Genomic DNA, 26,429 nt, shown 5'->3' with positions numbered 1-26,429 from the left:
ATTTGCCTCCATGCTTTGCTGGAGCACTTGACCCAGAAATGATTTTGTTTTCTTTTTTTTATTTATATTCCCCTCTTCTTTATTTCCCCAAGTGGTATCATTGATATATGCAAATTTCCAAAAGGTAAGCAGGATAATCTTATGGAATTAGTTAGAATTTGTTGCTCTTTCTCAAATACTAATTGTCGTATTGAGTCAGGTGATTGTCATTTTCCTTGAACAGTAAAGCAATGCTTATGGCTGGTTTCCCATATGTCTTTTCATTTTTTGTGTATTAACTTTAAGTTCGCCACAGTCCATTGAGTATGGTGTTCTCTTTTTTTTTTTTTTTTTGCGGGGCACTTCTGGCTCAGGGCTACGCCTCTCTCAGGGCTCCTTGCTCCCGGGTCACTCCTGTTAGTGCTCAGGGTTCTTATTTGTGGAGTTGGGAATCAAGCCTGCATCGACCACATGCAAAGCAAGCTGAACTGTCTTTCCAGCCTCAAGTGTGGTAATCTAAATACCTCAGTGATGGAGCTATTCCCGTATCATAGGGCTAAAGCTTAAATTCAGATTCTCTGATTTCAGAGTTTATGTTGGGGCTGGAGCGACAGCACAGCAGGTAGGGCATTTGCCTTGCATGCGACTCACCCGGATTTGATTCCGGCATCCCATATGGCCCCCTGAGCAAGGCCAGGAATAATTCCTGAGTGCTGAGCCAGGAGTAACACCTGTGCATTGCCGGGTGTGAACCAAAAAGCAAAAAAAAAAAAGAAAAAAAAAAGAAAAAAAAAAGAAGAAAAAGCCAAATCAAAGTTTATGTTAATTCAATTCTACCAATTATCAATGTCTCTGAATGGGAAAATACAAAGTTTATGGTAAGATCAGCATCAGTTCTCCCGCTAGACTCCAGAAAAAAACTTGTGTACGTAAATTTTGACCACAGTGTTCTGATGTTCATAGAACAGGTCAGGTTTTGGGGGGGAATAATGCCAAAAAGAGAACCAATAGTTCTGAACGTTAAATGCAGTTCTGAAATCTAATTTGTAAATCACTTAAGATTTTTAAATCACAAATACAATCTTTATATTTGGGGTGATGTAACTTAATGGAGTGAAATTAATATAAAGCCTGTGAGCTACTTTTTCTTCTAATCTGCCAATCAAGAAAAAATTTACAGTATAATTAATATTTCAGCAGTGGATAGGGAGATTTCTGACAGAGGGAAAGAAGCATTTGAGACTTTATATTCTGGGCTTTATAATTACAAAAACATCTTTTGAATCTGATTGTCATTGGGATAAATGCAGGAGATAAAGTGTCAGGCATGAAACCGTATTAGTAACAGTACTGTAATGACAGTGCAGAAAACTTAACAAAAAATCGTCTCTCATAGAGGCCGATTGGTGGGTGAAGGTGGGGGTGGGGGTGGTGGGCACTGGCGAAATGAAGTAGACACTGGTGAAGGAATTGGTTGAAATCTTTTAATGCCTGAAACCCAGGTTATGAATAACTTTGTAATTTCACTGTGACTTAAAAAGTTTCTATTTTTTTTTATTAGCTGTTCTTTTTTTTACTCCCACTCCATTGTTTTGAATTATGCTTGCAAAAAAAAATGATCTGTAGGGTTTTGTTTTTTTTTAGGGCTTGGGCCACGTTCAGGGCTGCTACTGGTTTGGTGTTTGCGTGGGTGGGGTATTCTTGGTGGTGTTTGGAAAGCATGTGGTGTCAGGGGTTGCACCCAGTACTCCCACATGCAAAGCGTGCATCCTAGCCCATTGAACCATCTCCCTGGTCCCTAAACTGTAATATTCAATAAATGTGAATACCGGTGAGAATAGTTAGAACTGAGGCACCTTGTTCAGAATATAGTCTAATCTGAGTTACTGATCTCTCTGGTTTTGTCCCCGGCCAGTCACTGCCTTGATGCTTGCCATTTATATGTTCATTTTCCCTACACATTTCCCAATTCATGAAGCAGTAGTTGAGTAGGTAACTTAATGGTCCTGTATTTGCAGACCTTATTCATTTAGAGACCGGTTTCTAGATAAATATAACAAAACTCATCGGAAGACATAAAAAATACACAACATAGTTCTTCGGAGACATCAAGGAGTGAGAATAGCATTCCAGGCTAAAGGAACTATATGTCGAGCTAAGTCATGGAGGGACTGGGGAGATCAGCTCAAGTGGTCAAGCACATGCGGGGACATGCACATGTCTCTGAATTCTGACCCCCGTCACAGTATTGCTGGGTATAGCACTGCTGGTCCCCACATTAGTTGGCATCATCCCACTGGTTCCCTGAGCACCACTGTGTGTTGGCCACACAAGCAAGTCGAATTCTTCTGGGAGTAGTCCCTTTGCCCCTTTGAAAAATAATGCTGCAAAATTCTGTGTGTTTTCAGAAAAAGAGTAAGTCGGATGTGTTGGGATAGCCTGCTGTGACCGCATGACTTGCAGAGCAGAGATAAAATTAGGTGTTTGAAACTGCTGCTTTTGACAAGTTGGAATCTCCAGCAACTTATATTATCTTCCAAAGTCTCAGTTTCTTTCTGATAAAATGGGGATCATACTCATTGTATTACGAGGACTCATGTGTGTGAAGAAAATGCTGTATGAACAATTAAGTGCGGTGTAAATCATTATTTCTAGTGGGGGTGGTGGTGTGTAGCAATAGGAGATAGATGAAGCTAGGAGGATAGGTTGGAATCAGCCTGGGTAGGAATGCCAAGGTAATTAGTTTGGATTTTGTTCTGCAGACAGTGGAGAACCATCAAAAGCTTTCAAAGCCGGGGTGTAACATGAGTAGATCTGTTTTACAAGGCTAGCAAGTGGCAGTGACTTTGCAAGGATCCTAGAGTTTGAGTGCCGAGAGACTAATCAGGAAGGCATCACGGTGGACACATAAAAGAAATGCAGCATTGGGGTTTGAACAGTGGAGTGCATTTGGCAAGGAGGTGATGACTCTCGAATCTCTATACTAGGCAGAATTTACTGGACCAGTTAAGGGGAGGAAATAGGGATGATTCCATCTCTACTTTTTTTTCAGATGATTCCTGAAAGATTTTTGGGAAGAGTTGGTGGAGAGTGAAGCCACTACACTGATTTAGGGAAGTGGAGAAAATCGAGAATGGACTTGTGTTCATGATTACTATTATTTTTGTAGTAACATCATCACTGGGGCTTGAATCCATTGACCCACACCGTGGGCCTAGAATATACATTACTTGTTGAATGACTTAGTTGAATTTTTGAGACATACAGTGACTGAGATGTGTGACTAAAAGCTCTGGTAGTGGATGGAGCCCGAGCCAGTTTTGAATATCTGGCCTTCTAAATTTTCAGTTAATAGCCTTGAGGAAAGGTGCTAGCATTCGAGCCTTGGTTATCTCATCTGTAAAAAGAGAAAATAACCATCTGTTTTAAGGGATTGTTAGAAGAGTGGAAGAAGCAGTGTAAGTTTGCAACTTTGCATATTGTTAGCTGATGAGTTGTGGGTGTGGAGGGGTTATGGAGAAGTCACAGGGGAGGAGGTATTATTCAGGTAACTGTTGGGGTCCGGTGTGTGCATACGAAGGAGTGAGAACTAAGAGAAGGCAAAGGTTCCCAGTGACTCCTAACCATTTGCATTCTCGGTTGTAAAATCTTAATCATGTGTGCCTACTCACTGATACTCTTGTAATACTTTTTTTGGTGATGTAGATGCGTCTACATTTCTTATTTCAGCATGATTTTGTATGTGTATGATACATATGTACATCTGTGATAAAATATGTTGTATTGGAATCTTTTTAGTCTTCAGCGAATAATTTTTAGTCTTCAGTGAATAATTACCAATATTAAAAAATTTTACTTCTATATGGCAACTTTTATTTATAAAAATATTCCTTATTCTTTCTCCAATTTGGTAATCACTGTAATTTTCTCCCTTCATTCTGAATTTGCGAAGCAGGGTATCAAATTAGGAAATCTTAGCATAGATATAAAAAGTGATCTTTTTCTTTTTTTTATGGTAGCTATAAGTCTTTTAATTGTTTTTTTTTTCTGGTGTTCTAAATAATAGATTCTTTATACAATTGCGTATGTACGAGTGGATGAACATACCATTGGTGGTCCAGAGGATTTTTGCCAAGACTGGATAAACCATGTATCACATTGATTGTAGAGGTTAGTAGATTTAGTTTCTTAGGATTATGCATTTTTTAAAAAGCATATAAATAATACATAGGTTATCAAGAAGCAGTCTCCCTGTCTCTTAGATTTTTTTATATTTATATATTTTCTTTTCTAGTTATCTTGAGAAAATCAGTTGAGTTTGTATATGTCTGAAACCTGTATTTTCTGTGATGATAAACATAAAAAATTAGCGAAAGAGAAAAAACATTTGAGGATGTTGCTTAGCAGTGTCTACAAGCAAAAATAAGCGCGTTAGTTTACCAGTAGCTTTGTTTACTTTGACTACAAAAAACGATTTTACATGCTCTAGGAGTGTCATCATAGAGTTGTTTTATTTGTGGCAAGAGGTTTCGAGAGAAGGTCATCATGGTAGTTGTATATTTCTGAAAATTCTGCATCTTGATAGACATGATTTCCTTAATTCTGCTCTTTTCTGAGGCTGAATAAGAGAAGGATGTTAATTCATTTGATGGTGTGGATGGTTCTTTGAAATTCTGTCAGTTCAGATTGTAAATTCTCCGCTACCCTGAGTTCCTTGCCTAGGGAGTACTGGGAATTTGACCTCTTCCATCCAAAGATAGATTTTGTTGCTCTTTCTAAAACTAGTGAGTCTTCCTTCACCCAGTGCCTCCTGTTGTCTTTCTGTCTGGATATTGCAGGTGATAGTATATGTTGCTCTCATGTTTGTAGAGTTTTGAGGAAGGAAAGAAAAATTTTATAATGCAAAGTTCAGCTTTAGAATGAATTTTCAATTTTTTTTGACCGCCTCACATGTTTTAATTCTGTTTTAGAGAAATAGAAAATTGAGAGGTTGGAAGATTTTTTTTAAAAGAAAAGCAAGAAATTGTTTATTCAATCCTAGATTCTTCTGTCTATTGCTTTGGTGCTTATGATATGTTAACGTCATGAAAAGCAAAAAGCAAGCAGGTCAGAGCATAAGTATCTGGGATTAAGTAGTGATTTAAAGATCGTTCTAAAGTTTACACATCCAAACAAGCATTATCATATATAATTAGCTGCTTTGGGTGATTCATAACTATATTACACTTGCGTTTTGTGTCATCTGAACTCTAACATGGCATATATTGTCTTAGCTGGTTTTTGTAAGTTGGACTAGTCTTTCTGGTCATCTGTTTATGGACACTGATTTCTAAGTGATTATCTGCCAGATGCTGTCTCTGTGGAAAAGGGCCTACCTGGCAAGTGGAATTGTTTGTGGACCTCAGAGTACATAACCCTTGACATCTTGGGTACAGTTGAGGGCTGCTCTTTTCTCACATGACTTTCCTGGCCATCTGGATGCTGACAGAGAGGGAGGGGAGGGAGGGAGGGAGAGAGGAGTGAGGGAGAGAGGGTGAGAGAGAGAGAGGGTGAGAGAGAAGAAATGGGGGGAGAGAGTGAGGATGAGGGATGGCGGGAGGGAAAGACAGGGGAGAGAAAAGAGGAGGAGAGGAGGAGAGGGAGACTTGAGTGCTCTATGCTCTGGCTTTGTTGGGCTCCACGGATGTTCCAAGGTGGTAAATGGATGGTAAATGTGGTAAAGGGTAATAATGGTCAGTGGTACTAAATGGTGGAAAGGGATAGTCCAAGGTGTAAAGGTGAGAGCACAGAAAGAAAACAAACTGGGAAGAAGGGGCCGTTACGGGGAAACGGTGAGAACTCCTGCTCTGTGTTGCTGCCTCTGAGAAGGAGGAAGCCCCCCTGACTGGTGGGAGACAGCTCCCAGGAACCATCAGGGCTGTCAGTTTCTGGAAATGGAGTGCCCACACTCCAGCGTACTTTATTTCTGTTTATTGTATGACTATTCTGACATTCTTCTTTAAAAAAAATAGTAAGGAACGGGGCAAGTCTGAATTATGACAATTACAATCTAAGTATTAATCCCCAAAGAAGTACTGTGCTGGTTTAGCTTGGATTTTGCTGGATATTAGAGTGACAGTTAGTGAATTGAAATGGTGTATCTGAATTGACAGATGATACAGATTTTAACTACTAGTATCTTGTTGGGCTGGAGCACAGTGGGTAGGGTGTTTGCTTTGCATGAGGCTGATCCAGGTTCGATTCCTCTGTCCTCGAAGAGCCCGGCAAGCTATTGAGAGTACACGGCAAAGCCTGGCAAGCTCCCCGTGACGTATTCGGTATGCCAAAAACAGTAGCAACAAATCTCACAATGGAGATGTTACTGGTGCCTGCTCCAGCAAATCGATGAACCGGTGGACAGAGCTACAGTGCAGTGTCTTGTTAGGTTTATAATGCATATTATTGATCTGTGTCTGGCATATCGAATTATTGATCTACTTGAAAACGTTGAATATTACATTAAAAAAATTTAGATTTCCATTAGGGGTTTCTTGAGTCGTAGTTTTAGCCTCAGACTCCTAATCGTAGTGAGAGGTATTCACCTGTGTCCCCACATAACCAACTGAAAACTTTATTTAGATACCATGATTTGCATAGTTTCTTACCATGGGCTTTCTTTCAGGCATACAATATTCCCACCTCCAGTCCCTTCATCTCTTACCTCGGATTCCCCACCCTCCAAAAATGACTCCTTGGCTGTTTTTCAGTTTAACTGTTGTAATTTGGGCCTCAGGCTTACAGTAGTGTTGGATCTAGTATAGAATATATATACAGATATATTCTATATTAGTGTGTGTATATATATATATATATGTACAGATACAGGTACTTGACCTGTACACCATAGGCCCCTCATTCTTGCCCCCTGTTCCAGATCTCTTCTTGCTTCATTTCTCTCTTTTCTTGGCATTATTGTTCCAGTAATCTAGGGCCAGTGTTTTGCTCATCTTTATTACCTGCCATTAGACATATTATTCTGTATACCAGAGGTTAGTGAGAATATCTGGTGCTTGACTTTATCCTCTCATTTACTTAACCTATATCCTCTAATTGGATGCATATTGTACATACCAATTTTTTTTTGTGTATATTTTCTATAATTTAGTGTTTTTGTTTGTTTGTGTTTTTGCCTTTTTTTTTGTTTAACTTTTGGACTCCCTTTTCTGAAAATGGTGTTTTTGGATACACATGTCAAATTGGACATGAAATGTCTATTTCATAGTCTCATTCTCACATCCCCTCAAGCCCCCCGTATGACTGCGTACTCCACTTCTAAACCATTTCAAGAATTCAGCTAATTTTTATTTTTGGCCTGGCAGGGGAAACCAAAGACTGTCACGTGGAAGACATGTGCTCTAATCAGTAGCCACCCCCCTCCCCCAATCTGAATGTTACTAGCTTCTAAAGATGTAATGAGTCATCAACCAAATATTGCATTATTGTGGAGCATTTGTTATTTTGTCCGTTCATGGGTTCATTTGCTTTTTCTTCTTCTTTTCTGTAACCACCAAACCTTTCTTGATTTTGTTTTGTTTTGTTTTATTTTGTTTCTGGGCCACAAGCAGTGGTGCTCAGGCCTATATCCTGACTCTGCACTCTGGTATCACTCCTGATGGAACTTGGGGGACTACATACAGTGCTGGGGATTGAACCCAGGCAGACTGCGTGCAAGGCAAGCTCCCTACTGGCTCTCTCTGATTTGGCAGAGCATTTCTGCCTAAGTGACCAGAGATGAGAGACAAAGACCTTGAAATTGTGTCACCCGGACCACGTGGAATTTCTGTCTCACTTCTCCCCCTCCCCCACCGTTTGAAACCCTAAGCACCTGTCACTCTATAAAAACATGACAGTTCTTTTCCCAAGCATCCTGATGCTGGTAGTCATAACTTTTACCAATCCCCTTCTTTCCTTTGCTACAGATGTTAGATGCATACGTTTCAAAACAACTTTGCTTGTGGCATGAGGATTATTTCATATTTTAACAGGTACTTGAGTAACCACTTTCTGCAGGAGGTTGAGTTTAAATGCTTAGATACCAAGAACCCAAAGACTAAGTCAAGATTTCTTGATCTGAACCTCTAGAGGTGAACGGAGACTAGTGAGTAGGCACGTGGAATCTGATTAATATTATACCTCAAAGAGTTACGCAGGGAAAGAAATGTAGGGCAAGGGAAGATTGCTGTTATCTAGAGGAGAGATACGGAGTTCCAAGAGAGATGTAGGAAGGCCTGTGAATTTTTGTACAGCCAGGTTGGGTTGTGTCAGTATGGAGCAAATACGGCACTTGAGAATCATGGACGGGGAGGATCTGGAAGTGTGATGCTGCAGAGATCATTGGGGGATAGTTTCCAGGTAGTCGAGGGGCTTGGTGGACTTAAAGGACTGTGCTGGGAGAGTTGATGATAGAGTTAGGAAGCTACTGCAGTTGGGTTGGCTGTTGGGGAGAAGCAGGTTACCTGGCTGAGGTCTCTTGAAGCTGAACTGGCACACACTGGTCTGATACTCAACCGAGGTATTTGCTAACTGCTTATTTTTTAAACTGTACTTGATGGAAGCTAATATTTCCCTTCTGTATTTGACCACAGTTGTAAGATGATTTGCGCAAAAATGGGGCAATTAAAAATCAAGAGAGTCTTATGGAAACAAGAGAATGGCTTTCCAAGAGCAGGCTGGGGCCAAGGATTCAAAGTCATCTGTTTCTCTAACTTCTCTCTGTACCTTCCTCCATTCTTGCTGTGGACTCTCTCCTCCCAATTTTGTGCTCTGTCGGGTAGGCTTTCTATGCCAGCATCATACGGTCTGATTTGGTCTTCACATGATGCAACATTGGTTTGACCTTTTAACTCCAATTCAGAATTTCTGTGTGTGTGTGTGTGTGTGTGTGTGTGTGTGTGTTCATTTGTTTGCCTTGGTTTTGGTTTTTGAGCCTCACACTGTGGTGCTCAGGCCTTGTTCCTGACTCTACTCAGGGATCACTCCTGGTGAGGGATCATAGGTGGTTCTGGGGGATTGAACTGGTTCAGTGGGTCAGCTGCATTTAAGGCAAGACTCCTCCCCTCTGTACTATTTTTTGGCCCCTAATTCTGAATTTTGGAATTGAGTAAAGGGTCTATTCTCTTGACACATCGATTGTCACGAGGGCATCAAGTCACATTGTGTATAGTTTGGGTTTATACAGTAAGTCTTCTCATTTCTATCCACATGTTCTTTGCGTCAGTTTTGCTGTAACTTAGCATATTAGAAGGTACATTGAGTTTGGAGTTAGACTCCAAGCTCGTGGTTGAAATTTAGCTTTTCCCCTTAGTACTTTCATAATTTTTATTTTATTTTTATTATTGTTAATTATTATTTTGCATTTTGGGTCACACCCAGCGATGCTCAGGGTTACTCCTGGCTTTTCACTCAGGAATCACTCCTGGCAGTGCTGGGGAACGAGATGGGATGCTGGCGATTGAACCCAGGTCAGCCGCGTGCAAGGCAAACCGCCCTACCCACTGTACTATTGCTCTGGCCCCATAATTTTAATTTTTGATATATTCAAATATAAATTTTAATGAATTTTAGATTCTTTTCTCATTTGTAAGTCGAAGGTAATATTACCTTAATAAATAGAATGTGGTTCTAGTGTATTGGTGGAGGGTTAAGATCTCTAGGTTCAATTTATGATTTTGTGTCTCAGTTTAGTGGCCTTGTTAAGTCAGATTTTGAGCTTCAGTTTTTTTGTAAATAAATGGAGAGAGCAAGAGGGAGACAGGAGTAAGCCCTGAGCACTGTTGGGTATGGCCCACTCCAGAGTAAAGAATCAGTTTGATACATTTAAAAACAAAAATTTTTATAGAGCAGTTTTAGGATCACAACATATTGAGGGAAATGTACAGAGATGTTCTGTATACTCTCTGCACTCACAATTACAAAATCTCTGATTCGGAATTTCTATCAACATCACAACCAACAGAATAGTACTGTTTTTTTTTTAAACCAGGAATAAACCTACATTGACACTCATACGTAAAATGTTACATTTATGGTTTATGTTTTGATTCATCCTTCTTGTATGTTCTGTTGTTTTGATATCTGTATATCTATATATCTATGTAAAATGGCATACATTTGTCATCATAATAGTGTGTGGCGGAATTTTGGTTTTGTTTTTTTTTTCTTTTTGGGTCACATCCAGCGATGCTCATAGGTTAGTCCTGGCTCTGCACTCAGGAATCACTCCTGGCGGTGCTTGGGGGACCATTTGGGATGCCAGGGACCGAACCTGGGTCGGCTGTGTGCAAGGCAAATGCCCTACCTGCTGTGCTATCACTCCAGTCCCTGTGTGTCTATATTTTTACTGCTCTTAGTAGTTTGCAGCCTCCTCTTTATCCGTTCTTCCTCCTTCCTCCCTAGCAACCATTGATCTTTTCACTGTCTCCACAGTTTGATTCCTGGGTCATCACTGTCACTGTCACTGTCCTCCTGTTGTTCATTGATTTGCTCCAGCGGGCCCAGTAATATTGTGAGACTTGTTACTGTGTTTGGCACATCAGATGCGCCACGGGGAGCTTGCCAGGCTCTGGCGTGCGGGCCAAATTCTCTTGGTAGCTTGCTGGGCTCTCTGAGAGGGGCAGAGGAACTGAACTCCTGTTGGCCAGGTTGGCTGCATGCAAGGCAAACGCCCTACCCGCTCTGCTATTTGGTATTTTCCAGATTATCATATAGTTGAAGTAGATCGTATATATCCTTTTCTGTTGACTTCCCTCCCCCCCCACACAGACCCACACCCACCCGGCTCTGCTTAGGACTTAACTCCTGGCTCTGCACTCAGGGATCATTCCCGGTGGAGTTTGGAGGACTGTATGTGATGCCTAGGATCGAACCTGGATCAGCTGTGTGCAAGGCATTGCCTAACTTTCGGTGCTGTCTCCCCCCTCCCACTGCCTTTATTTTGGTGTTTGGATCACACCTGGTGGTGCACGGGGGTTGATTTCTGGCTTTGCGCTTAGAGATGTTCCCGGTGGTTCAGTGCTGGGGGCCGAATGGAGTACTGAGGATCAAAGCCCCGTCGGCTGTGTGTAGGGCGAGCCGCTTTCCTGCTGTGCTCTCTCCAGCCCCGTAGTTATTTATATATAGTCATATGCCTTGAAGGTTCCACCCTGCCTTTTCGAGGATGGAAATATCTTTTGAGTATGGAATAGGATTTCACTGGATGTACCACAGTTTATGCATTCACTTCCTCAAGGTTTGCTTCCAAATGTTGGCAACCCTGAATAAAAACTGCGCGAAGTATTTGTGCAGGTTTTGTGTGAATGGTGTCTTCAGGAAAATAACAGTGTGTTTATGGTCCATGGTCTTATTGTTTGTTTGTTTTGGGACCACACTCAGTGATTACTCCTGACTCTGCACTCAGGAATAAATCCTGGCAGTGTGTGTGGGACAGTATGGGATGCCAGGTAGGTCACATGCAAGGCAGAAGCCCTACCCTCTGTTCTACTGCTGTAGCTCCTGGTTTTTTTTTTTTTTTTTTTTAAGTTTTACATATATTTTTGTGTTTGGGTCACACAGTATTCGGCAGCTACTGTTTGCTGGCTGGGTATGCAGGGGACCACGTGATGCTGAGGATTGAGTACAGGCTCTCTTGATTTAGAGCATGCATTCCATTCCTTTGAACTTTCTTTTTTTTTCTTTGCTTTTTGGGTCACACCCGGCGCTGCTCAGGGGTTACTCCTGGCTCTTGCACTCAGGAATCGCTCCTGGCGGTGCTCGGGGGACCATATGGGATGCTGGGAATCGAACCTGGGTCGGCCGTGTTGGCTGCGTGCAAGGCAAACGCCATACCCGCTGTGCTATCGCTCCAGCCCCTGAACATTTTTTTTAATTAAAAAAATTGTTTTGTTTTGTTTGTGCCCCACCCAGTAGTGCTTGGGGCTCTTCTCTGTGCTCTGGGTTCACTGCCGGCGGTGCTTGGTGAACCATATGTGGTGCAGGGGATCAAACCCAGGTCAAATTAGAAGAAACATTCAGAGTTTTCTACAGTGACTCTGCCATTTTGCATTCATTCCCACCAGTAAATTTTTATTCTTGTTTTTACTTTTGGTCTTTCATCTTCCTTAAAGGGTCTCACTTTATAACTCTGTGACAAATTTAGTTCCTTTTCCTTGAAATAGAGGTTCTTAAAAAATACCTTCTGCTCAGTATGCTGTTTTTTTCCAAAAACTGAAATATTTTTACTGAGGAATATTTGAAAGTATATTTAAGTACAAGGAGAAAAAAAATCATTGGTGTATTTTCATATAGTGTTACAAAAATCAGGACATACATGTTTAAGACAAATATTTAAGTGTGATGAAAAGTATAAAAAGTATTCTTAGCAACACTTATTAGATGCCCATCCTTGTCTAGTTTTTACTTTTTAAGGGGGAGTGAAGGTTTCCTGAGCAGTGCTCAGAGGTGATTACATGATACTTGGCCAGATGTTGCTCAGGGGACCACACAGTGCCAGGAATCAAACCCAGGACTTCCCTGTACCTCACCTGTACTTAAACCCTTTGAGCCATGTTTTGCCCGTGTTGGGGAACATATGGAATGCTGGGAATTGAACCTAGGTCAGCTGTGTGCAAGGCAAACACCCCGCCCACTACTGTATTATTTCTGCAGCCTCAATCTTTAAATATTTTTAAAAGCAATTTTTACTGTTAGGTTTAGATATTTTATTTTTTCTTTTCTTTTTTTGGTTTTGGGGCCACATCAGTGGAACTCAAGTCTTTCCTCAGACTTTAAGGATCTGTGCTTAGATTAGGGATCTGTGCTCTGTGCTTAGGGGTCACTCTTTGCTGGGTCCGGAAAACTGCAGTTCTGGGGATGATCCAGCATTGACAGCATGCCAGGTAAACACCTTAACCCCTGTACGATTGCTTCAGCCAATATTTTGTTTTGTTTGTTCTTTTGGTTTTTGGCCGACACCCAGTCGTTCTTAGGGATCACTCCTGGCCTTTCTTGGGGGACCATTGGTTGACCCTGGGTTTGCCTGCTGAAGCAGGTGCTTCAGGCCATTGAGTTACCTCTCTGGCTCTATTTTATTTTAAATGTTTTTAAATTTATTTTTAAATTTATTTATTTATTTTTTTTTGCTTTTTGGGTCACACCTGGCAATGCGCAGGGATTACGCCTGGCTCTGCACTCAGGAATTACTCCTGGCGGTGCTCAAGGGACCATATGGGATGCTGGGACTCGAACCCGGGTTGGCTGTGTGCAGGGCAAACGTCCTCCCCTCTGTGCTATTACTCCAGCACCCGCCCCGCTGTTTGTTTATTTTTTTAAAAAGAAATAAATTTGTCCAAAACAAAACAAAACTTGACAAATATAGTTCTGATTTCCTGTCGCCAATTACAAATGTTCTGTTCCTTCCCCTTTTCCCTCTTTTGTCATTTCTGGATGCATAAATGATATGCAAAATATGTAAATGTAAAGTATACATTTTACTTTAAGATTTCCGTAAGTGAAATCAAGCAAGATGTCTTTCTGCAGCTTCCTTTCTAGTTTAATCTTACCTAGATATTTTTGTGCTGCTCCAGATGATGTTTCATTCTTGTTTATTTTCACTGATGTATGTCACGGTATCGTTACCCGTTCTCTGGGCATTAGATTGACTCGTTTTTCTTCCTTTCAATGTCCCTTAACAGTTCTTGCGTTTATTTCTCATAGTGAAACCCAGTGTGAGTTTGAGGACTAAGAAATTATTTTTTTGCAAGTTGGTGACTTACAGCAGAATGTAAGTCAACATAATTTATTAGTCAGTTCTTGTTCTTGAATACTTTCTCATTGAAGACAGAAGGATTCATTTGCCGACTGGTGACAGTTTGGAGCTGGGCTCCTTTGAGTAGCACTGCTGGGCTGTTAGGCTGGAGTAGACCGTGGGGACAGAATGGTCTGTGCTCCTCGGCTTTCCTAGAGATGGCTTTGCTAGAATTTTGGTAAGGATTGTGTCAGTGTGCGCTGCATCGCAGTCAACTTTTGGTTTGTAGCCTTCGCTAGACATTTGTACTGTTATGTTTTTGCCCACACCCAGCAGTCACAGATCACAGATCATCCTGTTATTCGTCGATTGCCTCGAGCAGGCCCCAGTAACGTCTCCTTCATCCTAGCCCTGAGATTATATTCAAGGCTCTTTAGGAGAACGAGACCCATCATTGTTACTGGTATTTGGCATATTGGGAACGCCACGGGGAGTTTGCCAGACTCTGCCGTGTGGGCAGGCTACATTCGGTAGCCTGCCAGTTTGTCAGAGTAGGACACCCAGCAGTGCTCAGGGCTTAATCCTGGCTCTGTGCTCAGGGATCAGTTCTGGAGGCCTCAGGGGACCATTTTGGGTGCCAGATATTGAACCCAGTTAGCCACGTGCAAAGCAGTGCCTTACCCATCGTACTGTAATTCTGGTACTTTAAGTAAAATGTGCACATATTTTGCCTATATCATTCTGGCACGCCATTTGTACTGTTTGGTTTGGTGTTTTTTTTTCCCTACTGTGAAAGGTGTGAACCTATATCTCATTGTGTTAGTTGCGCATATCCCCGGTTACTGTGAGCCCAGCTTTGCTTTTGGATTTATTGCTTTTTCTTGTTTGTAGGAATTTTTGGTAGGAATTTAAAAATTTTTTAAAAACTATTCTATATTCAGGGGACTGGAGAGATAGTACAGCAGATAAAGCACTTGCCTTGCGTGGGGCAGACCTGGGTCTGCTCCCCAGTACCCCATATGGTCCTTTAAGCACTACCAGAAGTGATTCTCGAGTGCAGAGCCAGGAATAAGCCCTGAGCATTGCCAGGTGTGGCCCCCAAACAAGTGTTTTATATTCAGTTCCTTTTCATTTAAAAAACATTGTGGTCATTTATTTTTGCTTAATGGTATGTTTGTTTTATAGCATTTAAAATCTTTGTTTTTTATACTCTGTGTTTGATTTTAATTATTATTATTTTATCTCGCCTGCACGGCAGAGCCTGGCAAGCTCCCCGTGACGTATTCGATATGCCAAACACAGTAACAAGTCTCAAAGTGGAGAAGTTACTGGGCCCGCTCGAGCAAATTGATGAACAACGAGAGGACAGTGCTACAGTGCTATTTTAAGTGTTAAAAATACTTTCTCACAACAGTAGTCCCTGAAAAAGAGATTTGGGTGTTTTTCCCTATATGGGTAAAGCAAACTTTCTAGTTCCCATTGACTAATTCATTTTTTCTTCTTTAATTCTTCTGATCCCACACTAGATTTTCTGCTTTTTAAAAATTCTTTTTGTAGGGTGTGAAATACATAGTTACAAAGCTGTTCGTGGTCAAGTTTCAGTCATATAATATTCCAGCACCCATCCCTCTACCAGCCCATGTTTCCCACCACCAATGTCCCTGGTTTCCCTCCTGCCACCCCAGCCTCTCTATATGGCAGTGCCTCTCTCTGTCTCTGTCTCTGTCTCTGTCTCTCTCTCTCTCTCTGTCTCTCTCTCTCTCTCTCCACCCTCCCACTTCCAACCTCCTTTTGGGGTTTGCAATACAGATACTGAGAGGTTTATCCCTTTACCTGTTTTCAGTACACAGTTCTTATACAGAGTGATCGTTTCCATCCATCTTTGTCATAGTTGTTTCTATTGCAATTGCTTCTTTCCCAGACTTGAGGCAGGCTTCCAACCGTGGACTAATCCTCCTGGCCCTTGTTTCTACTGTCCTTGGGTATTTGTATCATATTACATTTTTTTTTTTTATATATCCCACAAATGAGTGCAAATCATTCGATGTCTGTCTCTCTCCTTCTGACTCATTTCACTCAGCATGGTACCCTTCATGTCCATCCACTTATAAGTGAATTTCATAACTTCATTTTTCTTAATAGCTGCATAGTATTCCACTGTGTAGGTGTACCACAGTTTCTTTGATCAGTCATCTGCTCTGGGGCACTCAAGGTTGTTTCGAGATTCGGGCTATTGTGAATAGAGCTGCGATGAACATAGACATACAGATGCCGTTTCTGTGTGTTTTTGGGTGCCCGAATTTTCTGTTCTCTGTCAGTTGCCTTTCATTCGCATTTGTGAATAAAAATTTTTCTGCTTTTTGTCGGTTGCCCTACATTGACATTTGTGAATGAAAAAATGCCTCTTTTCCCCCCTCTATTAGATGTTGCCTTGAGCAATCAGTCTCAGGCCTTCGGTTACCTTTCTGCATGCAGCTACACATACAGGTGCAGAAGCAGCAGTTTTCACTCATGTCCCCACCACTACCAGGCTCTGGTGCCCAGTAGGCTGCTGCAAGTACACCCAGTAGGCTGGATAGAGCAGTTAGGACCTCCCAAGGAAAGGAGGGGAGGGTGCTGAACCTTGAAGGAACAGGGCCACACCCAGCCATGCTCAGAACTTCCTTCTAACTGGGCACTCAGGAACCACTCCTTGGCAGCCTTGGGGGATTGTATGGGGTGCTTGGGAACGAACCTGGGTTGGCCACACATAAGGCAAGCACCCTACCCACTATACTATCGCTTCGGCCCTTGGCAAAGATTTTTAGACTGAAGGTCAGAGGATTCAAGTTCTCACCGTGCTGGTAATTATCTCTGAGTTCTAAGTCGTAGGTGAGTGAGGATTCAGAGCTCACGGCGCTTTGTATGGTAAACGCTTTTTCACTCTTTCGAACTCAGGTCCAGTAGAAATTCTTTGTATAAGTCTCAAAATAAAACTTTATTGACTTGAAGAGTATGTACATGGGTTCATTAAATTAGTGTTCTTTAATCTTTTTACACTTGTGGACTTCCCTGTATACAGGTCCACAAACCAGCAGCTGTAAACAAGGTGCAAACCCGGGTTTTTTACTTTCTCCATCCTCTTGATCAACTCTTGTCCTTGAAGCTCACTACGTTTAATGATGCACTTGAGTTTTGTACATTTCCTTTATTTTTGTGGGGGGCATATGCAGCAGTACTCAGGGATCATTCCTGGCAGGATCTGGGACCATATGGGGTGCTGGGGGTTGAATTTGGGTTGGCATCCACTGTGCTGTCTCTCTGGCCCCCAGAAAGAAACATCTTAATTGCTAGAAAAAAACATATTCTGACAGGGTTCTGTCTTGAGGACCCACCCTCTGTAATTTGCTTGGAGAACTCATATGACTTTGCATATGTTTGTAATTCGCAGTTAAGATTTATTGCCAGGAGAGGAGGAAAAAGCAAGCAGGGAAGGGAAAAGGCACAGGGGGGGAGTCAGAAAGAAATCACTTGCAGGTTTCCAGGAGTCCTATCCCAGGGGAGTCACGCAGAACATGCTTAATTCCTCTAACTGCAGGTTGTGACAACATGCGTGAAGTGTTAGCTACCAGGAATGCCCATTAGAGATTCAGTGCGGAGGATTTTATTTGGGGTTAGTTACCTCGGAGCCTTCTCCCTAATTTAATGTGCTTAAATTCCAGAGTTCTAGAAAGCAAGCAGGAGTTCAGTGTAAACCCTGTTATTTATACAATAGTCTGGGTCAGAAATTCCCACACTTAGTAAGGCCTACCACCCTGTTTTCAGAAATTACTCAGTGTCCCCCTAGTATTCTCCCTTCTTTACGGGAGAAATAGAAAGGCCTCCTCAGTTGCACCCGAAGCAACTACTGCTCTCTGTGGATCCTTCCAGTGCTCCTGCTCCTCCTGGGGTGATGTTGGAATCTTGGCATTTCCAAAGATGGCACTTTCAGCTGCTTTTGGAGCTCTTTCCTAGACATGGTGTATTTTTAAAGTTGGAGTGCAGAATCTCTGTAAGCATGATTAGAGGCCCAGGAGCCTTTCAATGAAAAGAATATTAAAAATCAGATATGAAAAGGAAGTGTATGTCATAAAGCCTATTAGGGAAAAGAATTTCAAATACGTGCAAAGACTTTTCCCAGTATGTGAGAGCTTTTATAATTCAGCAATTCGAAATAAAATGAATAATATGCTCAGAAGATATCTCTAGTGACCAATAAATATTTGAAAAGACACTTTAATACAGTAATAAAATAGATAATGAAATAAAGTAACTGTGATCATTTATCATTTATCATTTTCATTTAAGATGGATTACTTGAAATCTTTGTGAGATTGATTACTCAGTGTAGGAGTGGATATAGAGAAAGAGTTACTGACATTTACAGCTGGTGGTATGAATTCGCATAGCATTTGAAGTGCATTTACCAGGGGCTGGAGAGAGAGTACAGTGGGTAAAGGTGCTTACCTTGCATGTGGCCGGCTTAGAATCGATCTCTGGCACGCCACCTGCTTCCCTGAGCCCTGCCAGGAGTGATCCCCGCATCAGTGAGAGCCAGGAGTATGTCGTGAGTACTGCTGGGTATGGCCCCCAAACAAACACGAAAATAAAATGAAGTGTATTTGCTGTAAATCTCTGAAGCCTGATGATGCTTTTACTCATTGACTCAGCAATTGTATTTCTCAGTTTATAGATTTTAGAAACCCCTACAATAGTAGAGATACATATGGTTAAGGATGTTCTTTGGAGCACAGTTTGTAGTAGAAATGGTAATAAGGTAAGTAATGGGGTTAGTTAAAAATAAACTACTGCAAAGTAAAGGCCCTCCCGTTGATCGTCAATTTGCTCGAGCGGGCCCAGTAACGTCTCCATTGGAGACTTTGTTGTTACTGTGTCTGGCATATCGAATACTCTCGGTAGCTTGCTGGGCTCTCCGAGAGGGGCGGAGGAATCGAACTCGGGTCGGCCATGTTGGCCGCTTGTAAGGCGAACGCCCTACCCGCTGTGCTATAGTACTGCTATTATATCTTTAGTGTTAATGAAAATTTGGGGTAATTAATTTGGTGTTAGATTAAAAAATCGGTATTAAAGTATAAGCTGAAAGGGTAGGAAATTCTTCATAATCTTTAGTTATCCCACTTAGTGTGAGCATACATATGTTTTATAAATCCAAATATTTGTATAGGTACTGTCATGAAGAACAGTACTTGAGGTCGACAGAGTTATTTGAAAGGCATAGCGTCACACTATGCGATCATTCTAAAGTCTGAGGAGTTTTGAGATATATTGCTCCAACATTTATTTTGCTTCGGAGATATATATTGCACCCGAGATACATATTATGTTGGATAAAGAATTTGTATTAAAGAGGAATAGCAAAAGCAAACTACCAAATAGTATTGTCATAGTTAAAATAGAAACTTTAGTGTATGAGGAGGAGAGAAAATGGTTCAGAATATATTCCCCACATTCAGCAGTGATTGATTACCTGAGGGCATAGTAATGTCTTTCATTTTTCACAAGTAAAATTAATTTGATATGAATTTGAGTAAGATAAAAGGACATTAAATTTCTGTAGAGGACGGGACTTTCTCCTCATTCTGAAGTAATGTTTGTCTTAGATCTTTTGTAACAACCTGAAGGATGTTTCCCGCAGTTAAAAACCTATGTGAAAGGTAAAGTTGGGTTTTACATTGCTTTTGAATTTTTTTTGGGGGGAAAGAAGGCACCACCTGGCAGTACTCAGGGTTAAGTCCTGTCTCTGCCCTCAGGAAATCACTGCTCTGGGAATATGAGTTGTCAGGGATGGAACCCCCTAGGCTGCATGCAAGACAAGCATGTTACCTGCTGTACCATCTCTCCCATCCCCTGCTATTGAGTTTTTAGAATATTTGTTTACATCCCTTCTTGTTTCTTAGTAGACACTTCAGGAGACCGCTACCTAATTTGGATTACCACTGTTATGAGCACAGAGGGTAAAGACACAGGGTTGAAACTCTGTGCCTCTAAAATCAGGGCTCAGAGATTATACTGTTAACTTTTTGCTGTTTGTTTTGCTAACTTTGACAGACTAACATATATATGTGTATATATATATGTATGTGGAGATATATATGTATATATGTATATATATACACATATATGTATACATGTGTATATATATATATATATACACACATATATGTGTATATATATATATCCTGCTGCCTGGAGTGATATCACAGCGGGTAAGGCATTTGCCTTGCACGCGGCCAACCCGGCCGACCCGGGTTCAATTCCTCCTCTCCTCTCGGAGAGCCCAGCAAGCTACCGAGAGTATCTTGCCTGCACGGCAAAGCCTGGCAAGCTCCCCGTGACGTATTTGATATGCCAAACACAGTAACAACAAGTCTCACAATGGAGACGTTACTGGGCCCGCTCGAGCAAATTGATGAACAACGGGAGGACAGTGACAGTGACAGTGACAGATGAATCCTGACTTTGATCATCATTCATAGAGTCAGGGCTGGAGAGATTAGTACAGAAGGTCAGACACCTTTCAGTTGTCTGACGCTGGTTGGAATCTGACACAGCAAGTATGACTGATTCGATCTTTGGCATCTCCTACGGTCCCCTGAGTGCAGGCAGGTACAGCCTCCAAACCACATACCTGAACAAAACAAACAAAAATTATAAAGATGTGGTAACGTTGTTAAGTTGATAATCTTTTGTTTTTGGCCGTAGGGGGTGGTGCCCACACTTTACTTCTGGTTCTGCTCTCAGGGATCACTCCTGGTGCCCTGGCTTCTGCTCTCAGGGATCTCTCCTGGTGACTGTCCAGGGTTGCAGAAGCCAAATCAGGGTCTATCATGTGTAACCCTATCTACTCTACTACCTCTGTCCTCAAGGTGATACTCTTCAGAGTGTTAAGACTTCCACTCTTGCTCAGGTGCACTTTTTGTTTTGTTTTCGGGCCATGCCTGGCAATGCTCAGGGGTTTTCCCCGGCTCTGTGCTCAGAGATCACTCCTGGAGGTGTGTGGGGAATCATATGGGATGCCGAGGATCACACTCAGGCTGGCCACATGCAAGGCAAGCGCCTTACCCGCTGTACCATCCCTAGAGCCCCACGCACTTACCTTTTTTAGATGGATTCTCACAGAATTTGGTGTCCTTCCTGGCAGTCCCATCATAGATAATTTTTTATGTTTTAGGATATTTTTCTTTCTAGTGAGGAAAAGTGGGCTTGGAGCGATCAGCGGTTAGGGCATGTGCCTTGCACACAGCTGACCCGGGTTCGATTCCTCTGTTCCTCTCGGAGAGCCTGGCAAGTTACTGAAAATATCCTGCCTGCATGGCAGAGCCTAGCAAGCTCCCCATGGCGTATTTGTTATGCCAAAAACAGTAACAGCAAGTCTCACAATGAAGACGTTACTGGTGCCCGCTCGAGCAAATAGGTGAACAACAGGAGGGCAGGGCTACAGTGCATTGAGAAAGAGTAGAATCTATTAGGCGGCCTCCTGCATATGCATAGGAAACACCCAAGTGGTTGGTTAAGAAGTGAAAGGGACCTGTGATGTTTTAAACCTTTGGCACAGGTTATCTGGTTTGTTATAAAAAATTCAATTTTATGCACTTTGTACAGAAACAATTCTACAATTTCTCTAACTAAGATTTGTATGCAGTTTCCAGGGCTAGTTAGGAGCTGAAGACCTGTAACTTTTAAGTTGAGTAGAATTCGCTGTTCTCAAGAACTTCTTGATAGGGTTATTTGGTTTGATATTCTCAAAGAATAAGCTGCCTCCCTTTTCTCCCTTGTGTATTTTCTCTCCTTTATTATTAACTTTAAGCTGAAGGAACCAGAGTGCTATACAGTGAATAAGGCAGTGGACCCCGAGCCCTCACCATAAGTGGTCCCTGAGTGCAGAGCCAAAAGTAATCCCTGAGCACTGCTAAGTATTGCCCTTGAACCAAAACTAAACAACCAACCAACCAACCAGCAATCAATTAAACACGCTAAGAGTAAGATTCCTGGATTTCATCAGGATCCAATCCAGGCTATCATGCTGCATCTAGTAGTAATGTCTCTTGTCTTCTCTGGTTTGTCATAATTTTTAGTCTTTCTTTTTTTTTTTAAATCCTCTTGAAAGTCTCGCCAGGGTTTTCTGTTAATTGGATGGGTGCTGAGTTTTTGTGAAGAATACTTTAAAGAAAAAAAAAGAATAAAGGTCAGATACCCTTCATGTTATATCAGGGATCATCATAACCACATGATAACTCCAATCACTTGTTTTAGTGGTATTGGTCAGATTTTTTTCCCTCTAAAGTCAGTGTTTTCCTCTTTCCTGGTTTATTCTTTGGCGCAAGTCACTAACTCCAGTCTATCCTTAGGGAGAGGGGAGAGGTAGGAATTAAGCTGTACCACTTCTAGGGGCAAGAATCTATACATACTATTTGGAATTCTATTAAAAAAAGACCAGTCTCTTCTGTCATATTTTAGTGTCAATGTGGACTTTATACTTTGGGTCACACCCTGGCATTTTACATATTTTCTTCCTCAACTTGTTCCAGCCTTGATCATAATGGTGCTCTTTCAGGGAACTTAGGATCCCTTGGACATGTTCCAGGCCTCCTTTTCTTTCTGGCACTAGAACATGCCTCAGGTTATCTTCTTTTTATTGCCCCCCCTCCACCCCCTTAAGACATCGGCTTCCTTTCAGTAGAGAATATTTTAAAAAAATCAATATTTGAGTGTCTAATGTGCTTGCTGCTACTGGACTATCATTGCCTTCAGGTTCACTCAGGAAATTGTATACACACATATATATAAAAGATACACACATATATTTTCCTTTAAAATTATGATGATGGATGGGCCAGAGAGACAGTACAGTGAGTAAGGCATTTGCCTTGAATGCAGTTAACCCAGTGCAAATCCCCGTGCCATATATGCTCCACTGAGTCCCACCAGGAGTGAGCACCCCAAGTGCAGCTCAAAAACAAAACAGAAAATTATTATGGCGGGTTGGAGAAATAGTACATGGGTGAAGCCAGCTACTTACCTTGCATCCTGCTGTCCCCAGTTCAAATCCTTGGTACCACCTGTTCACTTGAGCACTGAACATCACCAGCTGTAGCTGAACCCCCCACCTCCCCAATTAAAATTATGGAAAATTTAAACATATAAAAATGTAAATTCTTACTATCTTTTACAGTTTGAACAATTATTAGTGTCAGTCTTGGTTTCATTCATGTGACCCCCCCTCCCCAGCCTTCACTCCTAGTTTTAGCTATAGTCTTATTATTATCATTTAATGTGGACCTAAGCAAGTCTATGACTTTATTATGACTTAGCTAAAACTTTCATATACTTCAGAGTTTAACATTGTTAATTTTTTTTTACCCCCACACTTGGTGGTGCTCAGGGCTTACTTTTGGTTCATTTCTGGTGGGGTTCGGGGGACCATGTGAGGGATTGAACATAGACGCGCGTGCAAAGCCTGTGCTCACTCAACTCATTGAGCTCTCTCTCCCGCACTTAAGGTGTATAACATTTTTTTTAACTACATATACAGTCATCCTTTAATATTGTCTTGCATAGTTACCTTTTATTTTGTGATAAAATATCAAAAATCTACTCTTTAGCAGATATCCATTTCATCCTTTATTATTTGGTGTAAATTTCAGTAATTATATTATTTCACCTGTAGGTATTTCATTCTTTATCTTTGGAAAGCAAGGATTTCTTTAAATTAAGTAACAGATATGACATGATGGGAATTGGGAGTGCAGAGTTTGGTGAAATTTAAATATGAATATAACTGTATAAATCTCATCCATATTTAGAATATTTCTTGCCCCTTGAAAGACTCTCTAAATCACCACAAGTAATTTTTTTGCAAAACCATTTAAACGTCAAACACAACTTTAATGCCATTGTAGCACCTAAAAGAGTCTATAGTAATTTCTAAAAATCAAATATCCTACCATTTGTAGTTGGTATGCCTTCCTCCTCTGCTTGCATGTGTGATTTGTTGAAAAGACAGCAACAGTATGTTAATTGTTCCTTGTTCTATAATTTACTATGGGTGGCCAGGAGTGCTGCTAAGAGCATCCCTGTGGGAGTGTTGAACAAGTTACTCAGTGGCTTTCTTGGTGGAACTTGTCGGTACATCCTAGTAAGGAAATTTCAGTGCAGTAAAGGACTGTGATTTTGAGTAACATCATCAGAGATAACTTGTTTCTGGTGTCTGGTAAAGTTAGCTCACCTTGCTGTGCTAGCCGGGTCTAGAAGAGTCTTTTGAAACTTGCATACTCTTTCTCGTGTTGAAACCTGTTAGAAAAACTCATTTGCTTTGTATGTAGGAGAGCATTTTGTTATGATTGGCTTTGTTTTTCCCTCTCGTAGAGGTCAAATGACCAGGGCAGTTGTGATTAGCTACTCAACTTTTTTTAGTGTTGTTTATAGCTGTGTCTGAATCATCTGTATACAGGGCTAGGTATGAGGAATGTTCTGTAGAAAAAAGCACTAAGCTACAAAAAGAATGAGATTTAGTTGGGTTTGATTGTCTTGAGTTCTTAATTTTTTTATTTTTCTATTATAGATCAGCTTGAACGGGTCTTTTTACGACTTGGCCATGCTGAGACAGATGAACAGTTACAGAGTATTATATCTAAATTTCTTCCTCCTGTTTTGCTCAAGCTGTCCAGCACCCAAGAAGGTGTACGCAAAAAGGTAAGCATGCTGGGACAGTTGGGAAATTAAATATTGAATAAATATATAATGGGTTCAGTCCATGTTGAATATATATGTAAAAAATTAAGGTCCTATTGTTTAGCTCTTCATTATCAAATATTATTACTAAAAGGTGAAAAGCTGTCACATCAAAATTTTCTGTTTGGGTAGGGCAGAGAACTTGAAGAGGTGTTGCGCACGCCTTGTACAGTATGCTGGAGGCCCAGAATTTTGTATTACATGTCTTCACTTCTCCTCCTTTGCTCTGATGATCCCCAAGCACCGCTTGGGAGGCATCTATAAAAGTTAAAATAAATTAAACAACACATAAGAAGATTTTTCAAAATGTCAGTGTGTGTCCTACATTTAACAGTTGCTTGCTTCGTTTTAAAAATAGTTTGTTAAGTGTATTTATACTGGACCTTCGGATCTTTGAGCTTTCCTCAAATTTCATTTCTTGGACGACTAATTGATTGGCAATGACTTCTTGGAGGCATGCCTGAGAGGGATTCTGAGGCCTGATTTGGGTTTAGTGGAGAAAGAGTATCTTTTAAAAATGTCTCTGATGTTTCCAGAAAGGAATGGACATTTCTTGTCATATATTTGATATGCCTGCTGTTAATACTGCTTTGCTGAGTAGATATGTATTTGGACATGCCACTTCCTATTTTAAACTCTTCTAAAGCCTTCTATGTAGCAAAGTGTTAAAAAGGTTCTTCATGCATTGGCTTCTGTTTATTTAGCTTTATCAGTCTCTTTAAACATTTGTTAAATATTGACTTGAAAGCCTTTTAAGTGCTGGTATTAGGAATACATTGATGAGTGAAAGAAATACCTAGTTGGGAGTCTTGTATTTAAAGCCAGGCAGAAAGTATCCAGTTAGGAATCATGATAAATGCAGGGTGGAAAAATATATTCTGTGAAAGAATGGCTTTCAGCTGAGTGTGGAGTAGAAGGGAGTCCTGTATTCTGTGTAGAAAGTAGCCAAGAGGAGAGATGGGGTAGGAGACTGTTAAAGATGGGAAGTCTTGTGTAGAGATTTTGAACTAGAATAGTATTTGAAGCCTTTCGAAGGCTAGAGAAGGCTGCAGGTATGCTAGACCAGTAGGTTTTAATCTTTTCACTCCTGTGCATTGGCACTGATTCAAGGACCACTATCAGTTAAGCGAGACTAACTTTATGCTGTGAAAAATCAGATTTTAGGATATTGATAATTATGATGATTCTGCTGTTGGAAGGAAATCAAGTAATCAAATAAATCAACTTATTTAAAATAAAAGCTGTGAGAAAAAAGAAAGCATATGCTTGTGGGAGTGATTGACATCACTGTGAATGACAATTTCCATAGAGTCTTAGGAATTGTTTTAGGTTAGAAGGTGGCTATTTCATTTAGCCTATTTCGTTCCTGTTTTTTTTTTTCCCTCTTCTCCAGTTCTATCATGGAATTTGATCCGCTATGTAGAGAAGTATGCTGGGTAATGCATAATTTCTAGGTCTCTTGAGGATCAGGGGTCTCAAGGATATTTTGTACTAACTGGATAGATTAAGGTATTCATCAGTCCGTGTTTGAAAAGGCTAAGAATATGTACCCTGGAGTTAAGTCTAGATCAGTCTTTCTCAAAGCCCCTGGGGGCTTCATCCTTCAGTGACCATCAGAGGTTTCTTTCTGTTTGGTTGTTCAGGAAAGTAGATTTCCAGGGTGCGTTGGAATGCTGATTTCTTTTCTTTTTTTTTTTTTTTTTTTTTTGCTTTTTGGGTCACACCTGGCAATGCACAGGGGTTACTCCTGGCTCATGCACTCAGGAATTACCCCTGGTGGTGCCTGGGGGGACCATATGGGATGCTGGGAATCGAACCCAGGTCAGCTGCGTGCAAGGCAAATGCCCTACCCGCTGTGCTATCACTCCAGCCCCTGACTTATTTTCTTAAGTAATCAGTTAGGTCAAGTACGTAAATAAGT

The 26,429-nt window shown here is 41.1% G+C and overlaps 1 protein-coding gene across 2 annotated transcripts in view; it reads left to right on the top strand.

Moving 5' to 3' along the window:
* The window catches only part of ECPAS (Ecm29 proteasome adaptor and scaffold), a 135,369-nt gene that overhangs the window by 4,886 nt on the left and 104,054 nt on the right, over positions 1–26,429 (top strand). The window contains exons 2-3 of one of the 2 annotated variants that reach the window (XM_056117290.1): positions 4,046–4,149; positions 24,339–24,469. In XM_056117290.1, coding sequence (XP_055973265.1) covers positions 4,128–4,149; positions 24,339–24,469 — 153 coding nt within the window. In that variant the 5' untranslated portion in view covers positions 4,046–4,127. The remainder of the gene's footprint in view (positions 1–4,045; positions 4,150–24,338; positions 24,470–26,429) is intronic. The other variant, XM_056117289.1, reaches the window with a different exon arrangement.

This window comes from Sorex fumeus, unplaced genomic scaffold (genome assembly GCF_029834395.1).
Source record: "Sorex fumeus unplaced genomic scaffold, SorFum_2.1 ptg000034l, whole genome shotgun sequence".
Classification (NCBI taxonomy): domain Eukaryota; kingdom Metazoa; phylum Chordata; class Mammalia; order Eulipotyphla; family Soricidae; genus Sorex; species Sorex fumeus.
Note: the sequence above shows the minus strand (reverse complement) of the source record. Positions and strands in the feature narration are given on the sequence as shown.